Source organism: Miscanthus floridulus, chromosome 15, assembly GCF_019320115.1.
Source record: "Miscanthus floridulus cultivar M001 chromosome 15, ASM1932011v1, whole genome shotgun sequence".
In the NCBI taxonomy this organism is placed as follows: Eukaryota; Viridiplantae; Streptophyta; class Magnoliopsida; order Poales; family Poaceae; genus Miscanthus; species Miscanthus floridulus.
Window position 1 is genome coordinate 19,686,048 of NC_089594.1, and position 17,220 is coordinate 19,703,267.

At 43.6% G+C, this 17,220-nt stretch overlaps 2 protein-coding genes and 2 pseudogenes across 4 annotated transcripts; all 4 read left to right on the forward strand.

The window, feature by feature from the left end:
* Nucleotides 1-429: 429 nt before the first annotated feature.
* On the forward strand, nucleotides 430-5,379 carry LOC136508283 (uncharacterized). 3 transcript variants are annotated; one of them, XM_066502934.1, is made up of 3 exons: nucleotides 430-681; nucleotides 807-1,152; nucleotides 4,242-5,379. In XM_066502934.1, the coding sequence occupies exons 2-3, from the start codon at nucleotides 1,062-1,064 to the stop codon at nucleotides 5,171-5,173; spliced, it is 1,023 nt and encodes a 340-aa protein (XP_066359031.1). In that variant the 5' UTR covers nucleotides 430-681; nucleotides 807-1,061; the 3' UTR covers nucleotides 5,174-5,379. The 3 variants fall into 3 exon arrangements, with proteins under 3 accessions (XP_066359031.1, XP_066359032.1, XP_066359030.1); XM_066502935.1 differs by having other exon boundaries at nucleotides 915-1,152; XM_066502933.1 differs by having other exon boundaries at nucleotides 430-1,152.
* Nucleotides 5,307-10,811, forward strand: LOC136508284 (PP2A regulatory subunit TAP46-like; annotated as a pseudogene).
* A 654-nt stretch (nucleotides 10,812-11,465) lies between these two features.
* Nucleotides 11,466-14,260, forward strand: LOC136509261 (uncharacterized; annotated as a pseudogene).
* Nucleotides 14,261-15,447: 1,187 nt separating this feature from the next.
* Nucleotides 15,448-16,458, forward strand: LOC136507138 (uncharacterized). Its single transcript, XM_066501956.1, has 4 exons — nucleotides 15,448-15,615; nucleotides 15,701-15,928; nucleotides 15,991-16,214; nucleotides 16,281-16,458. Exons 1-4 carry the CDS (start codon nucleotides 15,448-15,450, stop codon nucleotides 16,456-16,458), a joined length of 798 nt encoding a protein of 265 aa, XP_066358053.1.
* The last annotated feature ends 762 nt before the right edge of the window (nucleotides 16,459-17,220 follow it).

The following is a 17,220-nucleotide window of genomic DNA, read 5'->3' on the forward strand; positions in this document are numbered from 1 at the left end:
CATGGCCAGCCCGCTCGCATTTCGTTATAGCAAAATGCTGAGCGCGCCGGAGCCCAACTCCCGTTATTCTGTTTCCACGAGAAACCAGGACGGCGATTGAGCCTCTCAGAGTGCCCATAGGCAGGGCACGCCCCCAACACTCCATCCAAAAAATATCTATCGTTTTAGCTTTTTGAGAAACTACTTTGACAAAATATATATTAAAAAATACTAATATTTACAGTACATAATTGGTATTATTGGAAAAATCTTTGAATCTAATCTTTTAATAAATTTTTTAAAAAATATAAATATTGTACATATTTTCTATAAATTGAGTTAAACTTGTGATATGAAAACCAAAAGCCATACATAGTTTGTGACGGATGGAGTAATTTGATTTTTTTTATAACGGCGCATAGGTGCGTGCCCCTGAACCATGGAGAACATTCTGGCAGCATGTCGGCCTCGTTCTTCTTCTCCGTCCCCAATCCCCCGCCACGTTGCTGCTGGCCGCGCTAGGGTTTTACCGCCAATCTCTCACTCGCATCTGGGCGACCCCGCCCGATCGGGATGGTGGAGGAGGCGGGCGACAGGACGCAGTCGCAAATGCGGCTCAACCACGCGGCGGCGGAAGGCGACGCCGGCCTCCCGCCGCCGTCCTTCCTCGGCGGGGCGTCACGGCTCCACGCCGTCGACCAGGTCCGTCCGTTCCCGCGTCTCCTCCTGGGCCGCTTCCTACTGGGCCGCTTCCTACTTTCTCCGGAATCTCATCTCGCAAGGCACCGCCCTTGGCCGATCGCCGCACGTTTCCGCGCCGGTTTCAGTTTCGGATTCTCGGCGTCGTCTTCCTCGTGCCTCACGCGCTCGCCGCGCAGGCAGCACCTCGCTTGCCTTTTCTGCACTCAGCTGGCGTCGATATACTCCCCCTCCAGGATAGGCACGGGCAGTCCCGCGAGGTTGTTCTGTGAGCGGCGGATTCCGGTTGCTCGCCATTGGGGTGGCTCCGTCTGGTGCCGTCCGGTGCTCCGGTGAGCCGTTCGTGGAGTTGGGGCGGGGTGATCCTCCTCTTCCTCCTCACGATGGCGGCCTGGAATCGGTCGAGGGACGTGAATAGCGACCCTGAGCACTCCGTCGGCATATCGCGTCCTCCTCTGCCTCGGCCTGATAACGGTACGGACGGATTCTTCCCCCTCTCTCTGAACCCGATGTTCCGATTTGGGTGGTATCATCCGTAGTCTGTTGGGTTGCGATCGGATTTGAACTTACTCGATGTCTAGATCTACTCCTTACTCTTTGTTTATCAGATGATTTGGATACTGATTCAAGCTTAGGATCAGAGTTATTACTGGTTAAACATGCCTGTTGCTGTATGCTTCCTCATGTATATGAACTGTTCTTTCCACTACGCGATGAGATGCCAGAAATTTTATCTCTGCATGATTATCACATCTATTGGGGACATCCTTTTCTTTTTGGGGGGAATAGGAATTTGGAGGGCACTGCAATTGCGAGATAGCAGTGTTGTACTTGTACAGGTGGGGATTCAAAACATCTTTTCAGACACAGTCCAGTCTGCAACTCTACACAGTGCGTAGTATTTTGAAGATGCATGGAAGTGCTAGTATCCGTTATGTACTGCGTTCGATTTCAAGTACTGAAATGCCCGTTGCGCGCTATGGATTCAATGGCTAGGATCTTCCGGATCCATGGCTCACTTTGCGCCTTTCGCGCCATCTTTGATTTGTATACTTTGTCGTTTTGCGCACTTTGTTGTAACGCCTAGTTGCTTATTCTGTCCTGGGTAATAAGTAACTGATGTCCGTTGACATATCGTAACAATTGCCAATGGAATTACTGATTACCATTGGTCCCACACATGGTGTCTGTACCTTTTTTTTTCTTTCCAAGCAACAATATGGCCTCAAAGTTATGATATGCTGTAAGACACATTTTCACTTTTTTTCTTACTATTTATATTACCATTAAATGAATGACCTGTGTAGGAGATAGATACTTACCTTTAGAAGCAATGTTGCCATTTTTGGGTCAAACTCAGAATTATGAATGTTTCCCCTTACTAGGTGAGTGCCCGTACATTGCAACGGGTGCAACATAAATTGAATGAGATGTTTGTTAGCCAAGTCAAAATCAAGAATATATCAATTCAATTTTTCACATGTATTATACCATGATAATGTCTAGAAACACATTCATTATCGTAATGAATCTGAAATAAAAGCTAGGCTTGGAGCTTGTTGTCTAAAAGTTACGACAAACATCAGTTGCCTCAAAGGCTGAAAATTTATTGCCAGGCATCGAATTGAATTTATCCATGCTCTGCCTTGCCAAAACATGTATACTCGGACTTACAATATCCTAGCCCACATGAGGCATGGCAATAATTCATTTTATGGGAAAAAAAGTATTTGTTGTCAACACGCAACGCGAAGGACAACGAACGAGATTTGGATCACGATCATGATCATTGCGTGGTGATATTTCAATAAATTCCTTTCACTTCCCATAATTCTCTTTCCGTTTTATTCTATTTTATTTACTTGCCTTCCAGTGTCTCTATGCGGTGATTATTTGCCTGCCAGTGATTCCGTGAGTTTTATTCCATTTTATTTACTTGCCTTCCAGTGTCTCCATGTAGTGATTATTTGCTTGTCGGATATGGATCGCATGAGTGTTTTGGTTCTGCCGGGTAGATGTTGACAATCCGTATGTTTTAGTTGTAGATAGATATAGATAGAAGAGAAGAGAAAAAAGTATTTGTTGTCAACACGCAACGCGAAGGACGACAAACGAGATTTGGATCACGATAATGATCATTGCGTGGTGATATTCCAATAAATTCCTTTCTCTTCTCATAATTCTCTTTTTGTTTTATTCCATTTTATTTACTTGCCTTCCAGTGTCTCCATGCGGTGATTATTTGCCTACCGGTGATTCCGTGAGTTTTATTCCATTTTATTTACTTGTCTTCTAGTGTCTCTATGCGGTGATTATTTGCCTGCCGGATATGGATCGCACGAGTGTTTTGGTCCTGCCGGGTAGATGTTGACAATCCGTATGTTTTAGTTGTAGATTTAGCATGCTACGTGTGTTACTGTCTGATGTTTCTTTCACACCCTTGATCTCCATTCTTATGAATAAGAGCAAGTGGAAGACCATCCGTATGATTGATGAGTTTATATCCTAATCTTGAGTGTTGTAAGAGGGTATAAGCACCATGTAGCTATAGGCTCAGAACGTCAGAAGATAGTAATCCTAGGATGTTGGGTTGGGCTGTATGGTTAAGCTAAGTTTTACCCTTTCTGGAAATGGTTTTGGTTTTAAGGTTAGGGTTTCCCTTATCATTCTCGATTTGTGCAAATTTTAGGAAACTTACTTTTGTGTTGGAACCAAAATAAAGTTACAGCACATCATCATAGCACCAGAGCATCGACATAGTGGGAAATTGCTCTTCTAACAGAACAAGCACATGAAAGATAGAACCTCGGCTTGTTTCTTGCAATCATACTTTTTTCTTTTCTTGATCTTCTTCCTTTTAACTGCATTTCGATTTTCCACTTTCAGTGTTGGAAACTTCTCATTGCCATTAATTTCTTACATCATGGCTGCCTGGGGGGGTTTCATTAACTATTTCAGTAATATGTGTAGTTGTCCACTTTTGTTTCTAAAATATTGGAAGAGTTTGTTGTAGTTTATTTATCATTTTTTAGAACAAAATGATCGGCACCATTTCCCTACTGAAACAAGCATTACTGGTGCAGAGGTCAGCATATCTTGGAAACAACAATCCCTTCTGGTAATTAGAGAGCGGCACACGGCCAACATGTAAAGCTAGCACCGCCAATGAAATTATAATGGCAGGACATCACCTTTTGTTTTCTCAGATAACGTAACAAGTACAAGAGCTGGTTTGATGACTTATGTGTCTAGACAACACCTTGAGTGACCACATAATAGCTATCTTTCTTTATTATGGATCAATTCAAATATTCTCTGCAGTCGAAAACATGGATGATTGTAACAATTTTTATCTCTGGGCTATTTGGTTTACTGAACTAATTTAAAATTTCAGTCTGGTGTCTTCCAAATTTGCATGTTGGAATATTAATTAATCTAGCTATAAGACAATTCTATTTATGTTCTTCCAGATTGCTGAATGCCGTACATCAGGGAATCTTTTGTCTTTCTGCATTGCCGTGGTGCTACCATGAATTCTGATAGCCATTTTTTCATATGCGCAGGGGACAAGGTCCGCCCAGTCCCATTATGGGAAAGAGAATTCTGCCGCAACGCTTACGGCATTCCTTGGGAGACCTTCTGCGAAAACAAGCGATTTATTGAAATATTATTCAAAAACGTCATGGACTGGGATGATTCAGGAGCGCTCAAGAATTTTGAGGACGCAAAGGAAAGGTTCAGGGCAAAATATTTTGGCGAACCTTATGAGGATCCTGTGCTAGACCCTGATATATACATCGATGAGGTCGATAACCACTGCACAGTTGACCCGGAGTTGGTTGCTGGCCTCGATAAGATAGCTGGCCTGGATTTGGTAGCCGACCTGGGTTGGGGAGGCATGGACAACCTGACACCCATGAGTTGGGGAGCACCGATAGGCAATCTGATACCCACAGGATGGGGACAGCCGGTTCCTAATCTGAAACCCACTGGATGGGGGGAACCAGCTAATCCGACACCTGACCCTGCTTGGGGAGGCCAGGGAATTCAAATACCAGATCCAGTCCGCGGAGCCCAGCCTTCCTGCACACCAAACAACAGTAACAATAACTTGCATGAAGGTAGACCATCCAACAACTGGCAGCAGCAGGGGGTGGATCCAGGCCACCCGTCATCTGGGACTGCAAGGATGCTGCCCGGCGGTGGCAGGATATGGATCAGTGGCGTCAGTGGTGGAGCTGGCAGGAATTGGAACGGTGGAGGTGGCGGCGGTGGCAGCAGCAGCAATTGGAATGGCTGCGGCCGTGGCAATCAGAAGAACGAGGCCGAGGGGCAAAACCAGCAGCGGAACCGTGGCAGCATGCAGAGGAACCAGAACTTGTGGCAGCACCAGATGAGGAGCGTCGGCCGGCAGCAGCAGGGTCAGAGGGGAAGGAAGATGGAGTGGCGTCCTGTGCAGCGCAACAAGGCCCCCAAAGATGATCCTGCCGCTTGATCTCTCGCCAGGCGAGATCGCAGGTGGTTTGTTTGTGAAGCCAGTGTTGGGCTGGGCTGTTGCTGGCACAGGTGGTGCCTGTATTGTAGGAACTGTGTGCCGCCGCCGCCGCTGCTCTTCCGGAGCTGCTACGGCCTTTGTTTACTTCTGTTGTACTGATGATGTTGTAATGTTAATGGAAGCATGACAGTTCGGTGCAAAGTTAATCTTTCTCCGCCTGGTTATATTGCACTGTCTATGCATATACTCGTACTACTCGTTTATTACTAGCTCTGCTCATCTTTTCAGTGCAGACTGCAGACAGAGCAGGACGCGGTGGTCTACGGTCCGGATGATCCGGCCGCTCCGATCTGGCCCGGCCACAAATATTGACGCCGGCCAAGTCTCCGGCCGCCACGACATCCTTCAGGAGAGAGAGAGGAAAGGAAACATCCATCAGGATTCAGGAGAGATAGAGGAAGGTACACTGAACTGTGCTTGTGCAGGCACGTGAACACAGGGACGGAGCGATTTGACCGGTGCCGTTTTGCTATACCAATGATAACCACATATGATAAAATTGATAAAATATGTGCGTGTGTGTGTGTGTGTATATATATATATATATATACTCTCTGTTTTAAATTATAAGTCGCTTTGACTTTTTTGGTACATAATAATATGTCTAGATACATAATAAAATGGATGAACCAAAAAAAGTCAAAGCGACTTATAATTTAGAACGGAGGGAGTATTAAGTTAGTAAGAGTATAAATAATAACCAAATTAATATTTATTTTGCGATACGAAAGAAAGACTAACACAAAGAAAATATAATAAATAAATATATCACTAATTAGTAATTTTTATTAGCTAATTAAAGGGTTACATAGTGGGGTACTAGGGAGGTTTCGGTGATTCACTTATTCGTCATTTGTTAGGTTATTATTATGTCTCTGATCTCTTGTTGGAATTTTAGGTCCCATACTACCTTGCGGAAATGACTGAGAAGATAGCACATGAGGATCGGGTCCCAATTCTTCAAGAATCACAGGACCATTTGAAGGTTAGTGATTTACCACGTCACATTGTTTTTCTAGAAGCAGTTTTTTGTAAGAGATGTCCCACATGGTAGTTCTCTGTCATCATGTCACCTGTTTCTCATGTATTAATAACTAGGAGAATACTCCGCGCGTTGCTGCGGGGATTCCAGATAATTTAGACTATTTATATTTATATATAGTTATATGAATGAAACTATCTTAAATTAATTTTCGGGAATGGTTTGACACATCTATGTGGACAACTAAATACATGTTAGTGGATGAAGAGATAACTATCATAATTACATGTGCTAGTTGGTTATAATTGTAAACTCTAGTGGATTGTTGATGTTGATAGCTTGCATGTTGAGAGAAATCTCGAGTGGGGCTTAGCTTTATAAGAGTATAGGATAGGATTAGGAACAGATCCTTTTGCGCTCTACAGGAATTCATCACTCTATCTGAAGTGCTGGAGCTTATTCCAGAGGATGAGCTAGAATTATCTAGACAGAAGCAACCTGATACTATGGCTAACAGAAGAGCACAGAAGGTGAGACTCAACAACAACAACAACAAAGCCTTTAAGTCCCAAACAAGTTGGGGTAGGCTAGAGTTGAAACTCAGCAGAAGCAATCAAGGTTCAGGCACGTGAATAGCTGTCTTCCAAGCACTCCTATCTAAGGCTAAGTCTTTGGGTATATTCTGTCCTTTTAAGTCTCCTTTTATTGTCTCTACCCAAGTCAACTTCGGTCTTCCTCTGCCTCTCTTCACGTTACTATCCTGGCTTAGGATTCCACTACGCACCGGTGCCTCTGGAGTTCTCCGTTGGACATCTCAACCGGTGTTGGACAAGGTTTTCTTCAATTGGTGCTACCCCTAATCTATCACGTATATCATCGTTCCGAACTCGATCCCTTCTTGTATGACCGCAAATCCAACGCAACATACGCATTTTCGCGACACTTATCTGTTGAACATGTCGTCTTTTCGTAGGCCAACATTCTGCACCATACAACATAGCAGGTCTAATCGTCGTCCTATAAAACTTGTCTTTTAGCTTTTGTGGTACATTTTTGTCATATAGGACACCAGATGCTTATCGCCACTTCATTCATCCTGCTTTGATTCTATGGCTAACATCTTCATCAATATCCCCGTCTCTCTGTAGCATTGATCCTAAATATCGAAAGGTATCCTTCCTAGGCACTACTTGACCTTCCAAACTAATATCTTCCTCCTCCCGAGTAGTAGTGCCGAAGTCACATCTCATATACTCAGTTTTAGTTCTACTGAGTCTAAAACCTTTGGACTCCAAAGTCTCCCGCCATAACTTCAGTTTTTGATTCACTCCTGTCTGGCTTTCATCAACTAGCACTACATCGTCCGCAAAAAGCATACACCAAGGGATGTCCCCTTGTATGTCCCTTATGACCTCATCCATCACTAAGGCAAACAAATAAGGGCTCAAAGTTGACCCTTGATGTAGTCCTATCCTAATCGGGAAGTCATCCGTGTCTCCATCACTTGTTCGAACTCTAGTCACAACATTGTTGTACATGTCCTTAATGAGCCCGACGTACTTCGTTGGGACTTTATGTTTGTCCAAAGCCCACCACATTACATTCCTTGGTATTTTATCATAAGCTTTCTCCAAGTCAATAAAAACCATGTGTAGGTCCTTCTTCTCCCTATAAGAAAATGGCTTCCATGGTTGACCTTCCATGGTGAGACCGATTGACTGATTTTTTTTTCCCATTCAACTTGCCAAGGAATCATGAGCAGTTTGCCTCTACAATTGAAACAGGGTAAAATGGAACATAGTTCTCTCATCGTGCTAGCATAATCTGTAATGAATAGGCTTCTTACCCCGAGCATGTTTAGGGTGGGTTTGTTCCCCAGTGTTCACTCCTTACTATTTCATGATCCAGGTTGCCCGGTTCAAACGTCAAAGGGCTTCAGAAACAAAGCTCCAAGAGATCAAAGAGAGGAAAGAAAGGCGTGTATGCTCGTTGAGGGCTGCTGCTTTAACTGCTCCTATTGAAACTGGGGAGGAAGATGATCTGGAAGACGATGGGGAGGAAGAAAGAGAGGTTAGCATCCCACAACTGAAGCTGTTGTGTGTTCATCATATGTTTATTCTGGTTCTATCTTTCAGCATATTCAAATTAGAATGAGATGTGATATTTAGACTTTAGATAATAAAAATTTGCCCCCTCCCCCCTGATACCTCTTATTTTAATTTATTAAGTCTGTGATGCTTGTAGGGAGCTTTATGAATTTGATGCGTGTAGCTACTAGCTAGGTTCTTAAATACCTACATGACCTGTGATGCTCCTTTTTGTGCATACCAAGCCGATGAGGATCTTTCTTGTTCTCTCTGATAACACTGACACAGCGCTACCATAAAATTTATCCCATAGCAATAAAATCTGTACTGCAAAGCCTTCAAATTTTTTAACATTGTTCTCTGCTCCCCCCACCCCATGACTAACTAATTCTTTTTAATCTTGTTTCATATCTTGTCAATGTGTGCATCCAAATCATATTCTATTACTTTGCACTTCATTTTATAATATAATTAATCAGAACATATGTTTTGGTTCTCATTTACTTTCCTATGCTGCAGGCGTGGTTAGCTACTATCTCATTGGCTCTCTGCAAGGTTAGTTTGATGTGGCAAAAATTATTACACAATGCTGCTTCCCTGTTTTAAAAATTGTATACTTGCAATTATAGTAATATATGCTGGTTGCTGTACTATAATAGGTTTGTATTTATTTCCCTATATAGGCTTTTGATCTTCTTGACATGCTGAAGAAGGAAGAAGAAATGCTTCTAGCTGTAAAGGAAAGGCAAGCAAAGGTAATGCTCAAAGATAGTGATTTGGTATTTTCTTGTCAGTGGCATCTTAGGCAAATTATTTTCAGTAACATTTTTCCCCATCTGATAATGTGGGAGTGAATTTCAGGCTATCATGTCTCACATAAATATGATAAATGCATAGAATAAATGCATAGAATGCTGCTTTCTGCAATTTGGATACAGTGTAGTTAGCTATATAATGAGAAATTTTCAACTTGGAACCAGCCTTATGAAAAATGTTGTGATAAGTACTGTAGCTTTCATATAGATCAATATCAACGTTTTAGGCTAGCTGGGTTTCTCAATTTTCTACATAGCATTTGTTAAAGGTTAACCAAAGATGTGCTGCCTTGTGATTGCCATGCTTTTGTAGAACTTGTTTTCTTACATTGGCAACTGTTACGGAACACAACCGGATGTATTTCATCCCATGTGTTTCTCTTTTAATTTGGGAAATTACAAAAAATATGTCATTTGAGTGGATCTAGTATTGAATAGTTTCTTCGTATTTATGAAGAAAACCTGGCTGTTAAAAATGTGTAAAAGCTACTTCCATTAATTGCCGGTACTTTTGCCTTCGTTTATTTTGACACATGGCTGTTTCAAGTAGACTGGATGCACAGAGACTTCTTCTGCTAAACAGAAGAATTGTCTGTTGTAAAATTTCCACTTCTTCAGGACGGGAATGCGTTTGCTCGTGAAATGCTAGATGAACGAACAAAGAAGGCTGAAGCATGGCACCATAATGCTGCCAAACGTGTGCCATATTCCAAACCAGCTGATCCGATCACTTGCGCAACATTAGCTCAAGACATCCTCGAAGGTAGAGCGAGTGTCTCAGAAGCTCATGAGCACAAACACCAGCCCCTGATACTCGGACCTGCAAGCCTTGTTGGTGGGGGACTAACCAGTGGAAGGGAAAGAATTGCAGCACAAGTTTTTCAGCCTGGTTACAGGTATGATGACTTAAGATAGTGTTATATGCCTACCACCTGTACACTGCAAAGCTTTCCATTTTCTGTATTCTGCATCTCTGTTGAAGTGCTAATGGTAATGTTGTTATCGTGGAACGTGTAATCAGCGTTGTTTCCTCAGTTGCTAATAAATAAACTTCGAGTTTTCCTTGTAAATGTGACCATAGGTTATGACAATGATCACATAAAAAGCTAATCCATTTGATATTTTCTGGTAAAAACCAATAATAGATATTATCCTCTAAAATTCCATACTGATAAGTCAGATAGTAACCCTATATTAGCCTGTAAGTATTGCCCGTTCCTTTTCGGTTCATGAGCCATGAGGCACTGTAGAAGTGTACTGAAGTACCCTGTGATTCACTTCTGTGTTGCCCTTTTATGTTGCTTGGATCATAGGCTGCCAACAATGAGCATAGAAGAAGCTGGTTTGCGGGAGATGAAAATGATGGAGAAATGGCAAGAAAGGACCGCCAAGATGATCGAAGAAGCCAACTCTGCCTGGCACAAGATGGCGCTAGTTGTTCGGAGCGAGAGGACGAGGATGCCGGGGAGGAGAAAGCAAGAGCATGGGACGACTGGAAGGACGACAATCCTCCGTGTGCTCTGTTCTGGAATGTTACCACTTGTAGCCATTAGTACTGTTATTAGTGTGATTGGGCCTTGGAGCGTTCGGTGGCGCATGTCGCCCCGCGGGAACCCCTGGAACTATGGAAAACCTCTCTGGGCTTGGAGTTGTCGCGGTTATTTGGGATGAGGCACTCGAATTCTTCAGATAGGCTACAAGTCCTTTCTTGGGCTTTGCTACGTTTTGTTCGGCCTTTTCTTCAGATAGGCTACAAAATTTTGACTAGTATAGTGCAATTGTGCAAGTTTATTTATCAATTTATTTGCTGACATGCATCATGATGTGTTCCTTAATTTAGTGCGTTAAGTAGCGAGTAACGAATGAAATTTTCCGTTCCTACTGCGCAGACATGCATACACACGATACATGCTGCCGACTTGAGGTCCCTATCTATGACACTTTTGCTGTGACACTACTCGATAAATTTCAGTTTAGTTTCATACGTACGAGGGAAATTCGCCGGTACGGTAGCCTGGTCGTCACAATTCCGTTCGGAGTACACTATTCATCTGCAGATCTTAGGCTTTACCTCAACTTATTAATTTTGCCATTCGAGATTATATATTAATCTCTGTTATAACAGACCAATCAAAATTATACTAGGTCTACCCACGAAAACGTCCCTCATCGAGAGTCTCCAACCATTGTGCACCTAGAAAAATACACATAAAAATTCATCGCAATTAAAATCATGGGCTAATAAGACGCAAAAACTAATCCAACGGCCGATCTTTGATGTGTGATGCCAGCCTTCTCACCTCCACGCCCAAGCCCTCACGTCCGCGCCCCGCAGCCACGGTTCAAACACTCCATGACCCTGGTTCGATTCCCAGCCCCCACATTGTTTTCCCTTTTTTTTCGAGAAAACAAAGGGTCAGAACATCGTCCTCCTTCTCCTTCCCCCGAGCGCTCGCCACTCCCGTAGAAATCCCCACCCAAATTCCCGTCCTCCCGATCCCCGCCCTTCTCGCCTAATCGAGCCCTACCCCAGCTGGCGTCGCCCGTGCGCTGTCGTGCCCGCGCTGTCCCCCTCGGCGGCCCGCGGCGCTGCGAGCCAAAACCCTAGCCGCCGCCTCCAGATCCCGATTCCGCAGGGAAGCAGGAGAGGGAGGGCCGCCCCGCCGCAGATGGAGCCCGCAGGGGGGCGCAAGGATGGGCGCTCGGCCTCCCGCCCGTGCGGTTCGTTCTTGCTCCGGGTGCGCCGTGAAGGCCATGACGAAGGGCGGCGCTGCCATGGTCCTCGCCGTCCTGGCCGCGGCCGCGCTGCTCCGGCTGGAGCACCCAGCCAAGAACGACGGGTCGCTGAGCCTGCTCATCGTCGGGGACTGGGGCCGCAAGGGGGAGTGCAACCAGTTCTAGGTCGCCGAGCAGGTAACAAGCATGTTCATCTCCCTCGGGCTCCGGCCTCCTCCCGTGTATGATCCGTTCGTGTTCGTCGGGGTAGAAATGTGTGGTCAGCAAATCAGGCAGGATAGGGAGCCCGGAATCCAGGGAATCAGGTGGTTGTTTTCCTATTGTTAGGCAGAAAAGGCGTGGGAATGAAACTGTCTGGCAGGGTACAATAGATCGCCAGTTGACAGTTGTTCCATCAGATTTGTTTATTTATGCGTCAAGGCGTCGACGCCCTGCTCCAAGTGGCACGTGCTCGTGATTTTTTTTATCCTGTTTGTTGCTGCGCATCTGTGGAAATGGACCAAAAGAAAAAACTCCCGGCACTTGTGGATCTACGATCTACGAATCACAGGGATAGGATAGAAGATTTTACTCAACTGACCAATCTGATGTGAAAATTTACCTCTGGGGACTGTAATACTGGTAAGAGCAGCAGTAGTAATCAGCAAATTTCCTGCAGATGGGAAGGGTTGGGGAGAAGCTCGACATCGACTTCATGGTATCCACCGGGGTCAACTTCTACGACACCGGGCTGACGGGCGTTGATGACGACGCGTTTGAGCAATCCTTCACGGACATCTACAGGGCGAACAGCTTACAGAAGCCGTGGTACCTAGGTAACTAAACCTGAAACTCGCGCTCTTCTATTACCAGTTCTATTCCTCTTGTATCGATGCGACAACGGAAAATACTCTTGTATTATATGTTCACTGAGGCTTCATCGTGCACGCGGGCGTTTTCAGTTATGGGAAATCATGACTACAAGGGTGACGCACTAGCTCAGTTTAGTCCAGCCCTGCAGAAGATCGACAGCCGGTTTATTTGCATGAGATCATTCATCGTGAATGCTGGTGCAAATTTACTTGTGATAGGACTGGTTTGGATACATGGTCGTTTCATCATTAGACATGGCTTTTACTCTCTCCAGCTTAGGATTGCACCACTCTAGCTCCTACTAAGCCCTACTGATATTTGAGACTACAGATTACTACTTTGCAAATTAGTGTGCCAGGTACTATCCAATGAGAAGTGATGGTTTCGTAGCAAATTGATGTAACTTGTTGCATCTCATGATTTTCTGACTACAAGTGACATGCTACCGATTATCATGAACTGTTTCGGGGTTATAGAAGGTGCACAGTTAGTATATGATTTCGAACTTCTATAGAAATTAAGTTGTCGATTTCTTCAGAAGTACAAAAACACATTGCTTTTATTCAGAACTACAGACTACTGTTCACAATCTTCCCTTTGTTGCTGCTATATTGGTTGCTTCAATAAATAATTATATTGTTATTTTGGTTAAGAAAACAGGGAACTGGAAATACTTATATCGCCATTAGGTGGTCTGAATGATCTGCAGGATGTCTGATTCTAACATTATATCTACATGCTGTTACATCATTAGGATGACTGATTATTTTTCATATACAAGTTTTGTATCCTTGTCATTGTATTCTAGAAAATGGTTATGCATTTTTCTGTTTAGAAAAATGTGGCATGTGTATAAGATAAAAAGATTGTTGTACAAATACTCCTCATGTATTATTGGCACTTTTGTGATAACATAAGAAGATGCACAGAAACATTATTTATGTTTGCTCAACTCCACCTAGGTTAATAACTGAAGTCAAATTGCAGCATACCGCGTCGTCGCAATTGAGTCAGCTGGGCGGCAGATTCCTATGGTCTTCCTGGGGATGATCAAGGAGGACTTTAACAAGAGATATGCAGGGGGCAAAGCAGCAACAGCTACAGCCAACAGTCTCACCCGAGATTTCGGGTAACAGTTCTCATTCTTTGTCTGCAAGAACAAGAATTTTTTTTTTCAGACTTTCAGATGCATTTCCAATACTGTACACTACCCTTTTTTTTAATCCTCACTGTGGGCATGCTTGGGGACTGGCAATATAGGTTGAGGCTTAGAGACCAGATGCAGTACTGTACTGATCACCCAGAGGAGGTGAGTAAGCTGTCCAAAGTGAAGGCTCAGGTCAAACAAGTGAAAAGCATCATGATGGAAAACATCGACAAAGCTCGCTCCGCAATTGCCTGGATCATCTCATGCTTGCTAGATGTAGAGAAGATTTTGGTAGAAAGGTGCTTCGCACACACCTTGCTGTGTACGTTGTTTTTAGTGAATCTTAAACATACCATATCTATGCTTTGTCACCGCACATATTATCTTTTAAATGTTTGATTTATACCACTGAAGGTCACCGTAGCATTAGCACGAAAAAAATATCATCGTTTGGTTGTTTTCATGTGCATCTCTGAAATGAAGCCATAGCATTAGCACGGGCACTGTACTAGTCACACAAATCCCTACGCTTTCGTGCATGTGTGCCATATATACGTGGTATAACTAACTTGAGGTCATCTGAGAGTACATGGAAGATATGTTGATGTTGTTAAGATATCCCTAGGGTACCTTAATTATGGGCTCATACCATATATACCCCTGAAGGGTGGACACTATATAAAGGAACTTGTACCCATCTAATTTAATGATAAGAGATCAATTACTTCCACGTTTCCCCGTCTCTCGTGTGTGCTACTTTTGGGTCGGGAAGGGAGACGGGTCATCTACCATCTTCTACACACCTAATCTGCTATCAGGAGGGGAGTTTGGATCAGGAGATCCACGACGACACCTGGATCTTAACACGTTATCAGCAGCTCTACCACTCAAAGGTACGTTGTTCGTGATCATTTCCACCGAATTCCCCTTTGATGGATTTAGTTGGTCGGTCGAATCTGTACTTCTTGATTGTATAGGCTTTTGCTTTTAGCAAGAATTGTTTCGTATCTAGTATGTTTTTTTTAATAGTAGATGTGATCGGTTTTTTGCATCTACATTAAACTACGGCACCGCTACCCGGCCCTGCAACCTGACTGAAGCGATCTATTATTAGCGATTTCCTTGCATGCATGCTTTTTGCTATTGCCTGGTGGTGGCCAGCGTGATTGCCTGAACCCTTTTCTCATGGGCAAATCAATGTAGATTGGATTTTTTTGGTCCTGTGTGCATCTACTGAACCAACGTAATCGATCAGATTGGTTAGATGGCTGTCTTTTTTATGCACATACTACATCATCACCGGCCAACCCAACGCTTGCGCGTACGCCGGTTGAGATTTTGCAGATCGATTTAGGCTCCGAAGCTGTATAGCCGTGAAGTGTTTAATGTTTATTTCCTTGCGTTTATTACAGAGTTGTTTTTCTATGGCTTAATACATGCTTAGATTCATTATAAGTCCCCCTGTTAATGGAAAAGTCATAAGAATGCATTAAAAATGATGAGTTTACACACGACCATTACACTAGCTGATTGATCTAATCTAAGTAATATTCATGTATACTTACCTGAAGTGTTTTTACATGATCATAAAGGCAATGGATGAAGTCACGAAAAGGCAGTTTGACTACCTCATGTTGAATGGCAAGAATTACCAGACCTGGGTTGTGGATTGTCGTTTCCACCTGGCAGCCATGCAACTGACTCACACGATCACTCCACGTGCTGAGGGTGCTCCTGCTATTCCAAAGCATGAGATCGCAAAGGCATCGCGATCTTTCGAGGCACCACATTCACAAGGACCTCAAGCAGGAGTATCTTGAGGTGCGTGACTCGCTCACGTTGTGGCAGGCACTCGAGGACCGTTTTAGCAAGCAGAAGACTGTGATTCTTCCTCAGGCTAGGCGTGACTGGACACAGCTACGCTTTCTTGACTACAAGACTCTGGAGGCTTATAATTCTGCACTTCACCGCATTGTTGGCCAACTTCGCTTCTGTGGGCAGAAAATCACAGATGCGGAGATGATAGAGAAGACTCTTGAGACTTTCCATCCTGCTAATATGGTGCTCCAGCAGCACGTAACAATAGGTACAGAAAGTACTCTGAACTGATAAATGTCCTTCTTGCTGCTGAGACTCAGAATGAACTTCTGATGAAAATTTTTAACATGCGCCCTGTTGGTGCTAATGCTTTGCCTGAAGCACATGCAAGCTTCCATAAGAAGTCTAAGACCTTTTTTAAGAAAGGCAATCCAAACAGCAAGAAACAGGGACAGAACGATTGGAAATTCAAAAAGCAGCCTAACAAAGGCCAGAAGCCTAATAGCCAAGGTGAAGGCAAGGCCCAGAAAGGTGATGCAGGTGGGTCTGAGCACCCTAACAAGGGTTGTTTTCGTTGTGGCTCTATGAACCATTGGTCTCGCTCTTGTAGAACTGAGCCACACCTGGTCCAGATGTACCAGGAGTGGAAGAAACGTGAGAACCCTGAGGCCCACTTTATCCAAGCACGAGTTGATGCCGTGACTGGTGAGCACACTGTAGTGTTGCCGCAGCCTGTTGAGAAGCCAGAGGGAGGTAATGCTATGGATGTTGATCCTACCACTACGTAAAAAACGTTTTTTTTAGCAACAGGACGAATTTTTTTTTAGGGGCGGCTGGTGATAGAGCCGCTCCTACAAATGGTTGCTAAATGAGCCGCTCTTACAAATCAATTTGTAGGGGCGGCCGGTGTTATCAGCCACCCCTATAAATGGCCCGATTTGTAGGGCCCTATAAATTGATTTGTAGGGGCGGCTCAATATCCAGTCGCCCCAACAAATTGATTTATAGGGGTGGCTCAAAAATGAAGTGCCTCTACAAATGGACGTCGAATATTAAAAAGTAAGCACTAAAATTCAAATTTTTTAAACGACCTTGGATGAAGAAACAATCAAAATGAAAGTTGTAGATCTCGAAAAGTTATGAAACTTTGTAGTTGACAACTTTTTCAGTTGAGATTATTTACTACTTGAAAATACTGTTTGAAATTATTGTTCCCGTTTTGTCCTCTAATTTGGAGCTCATTCTTAAAACTGGTTTAGTTTTCGCATACGAACTCCGTTTTCGACGTTCCATATATGCAAATCAATCAGAAAAAAATTCCGGATCCGTCCATCCCCCGCTTTGCCAGGGTTCGAAAATTTTAGATTGGTCAAAAAGTGGTCACAAGATCATCTTTTTGTGGTCACAAGCTTTTTGTCGATTTTGAGCACGTCTTCTGAAATTTCCACAGGCCACGTCTTTCACTTGTTTGAGCTCATATTTTCTGTGGTTACTTCTTTTGTGCTCCTAAGTGAAGGAAAAATATCAAAAAAATAAAATAAAAAAGTCAA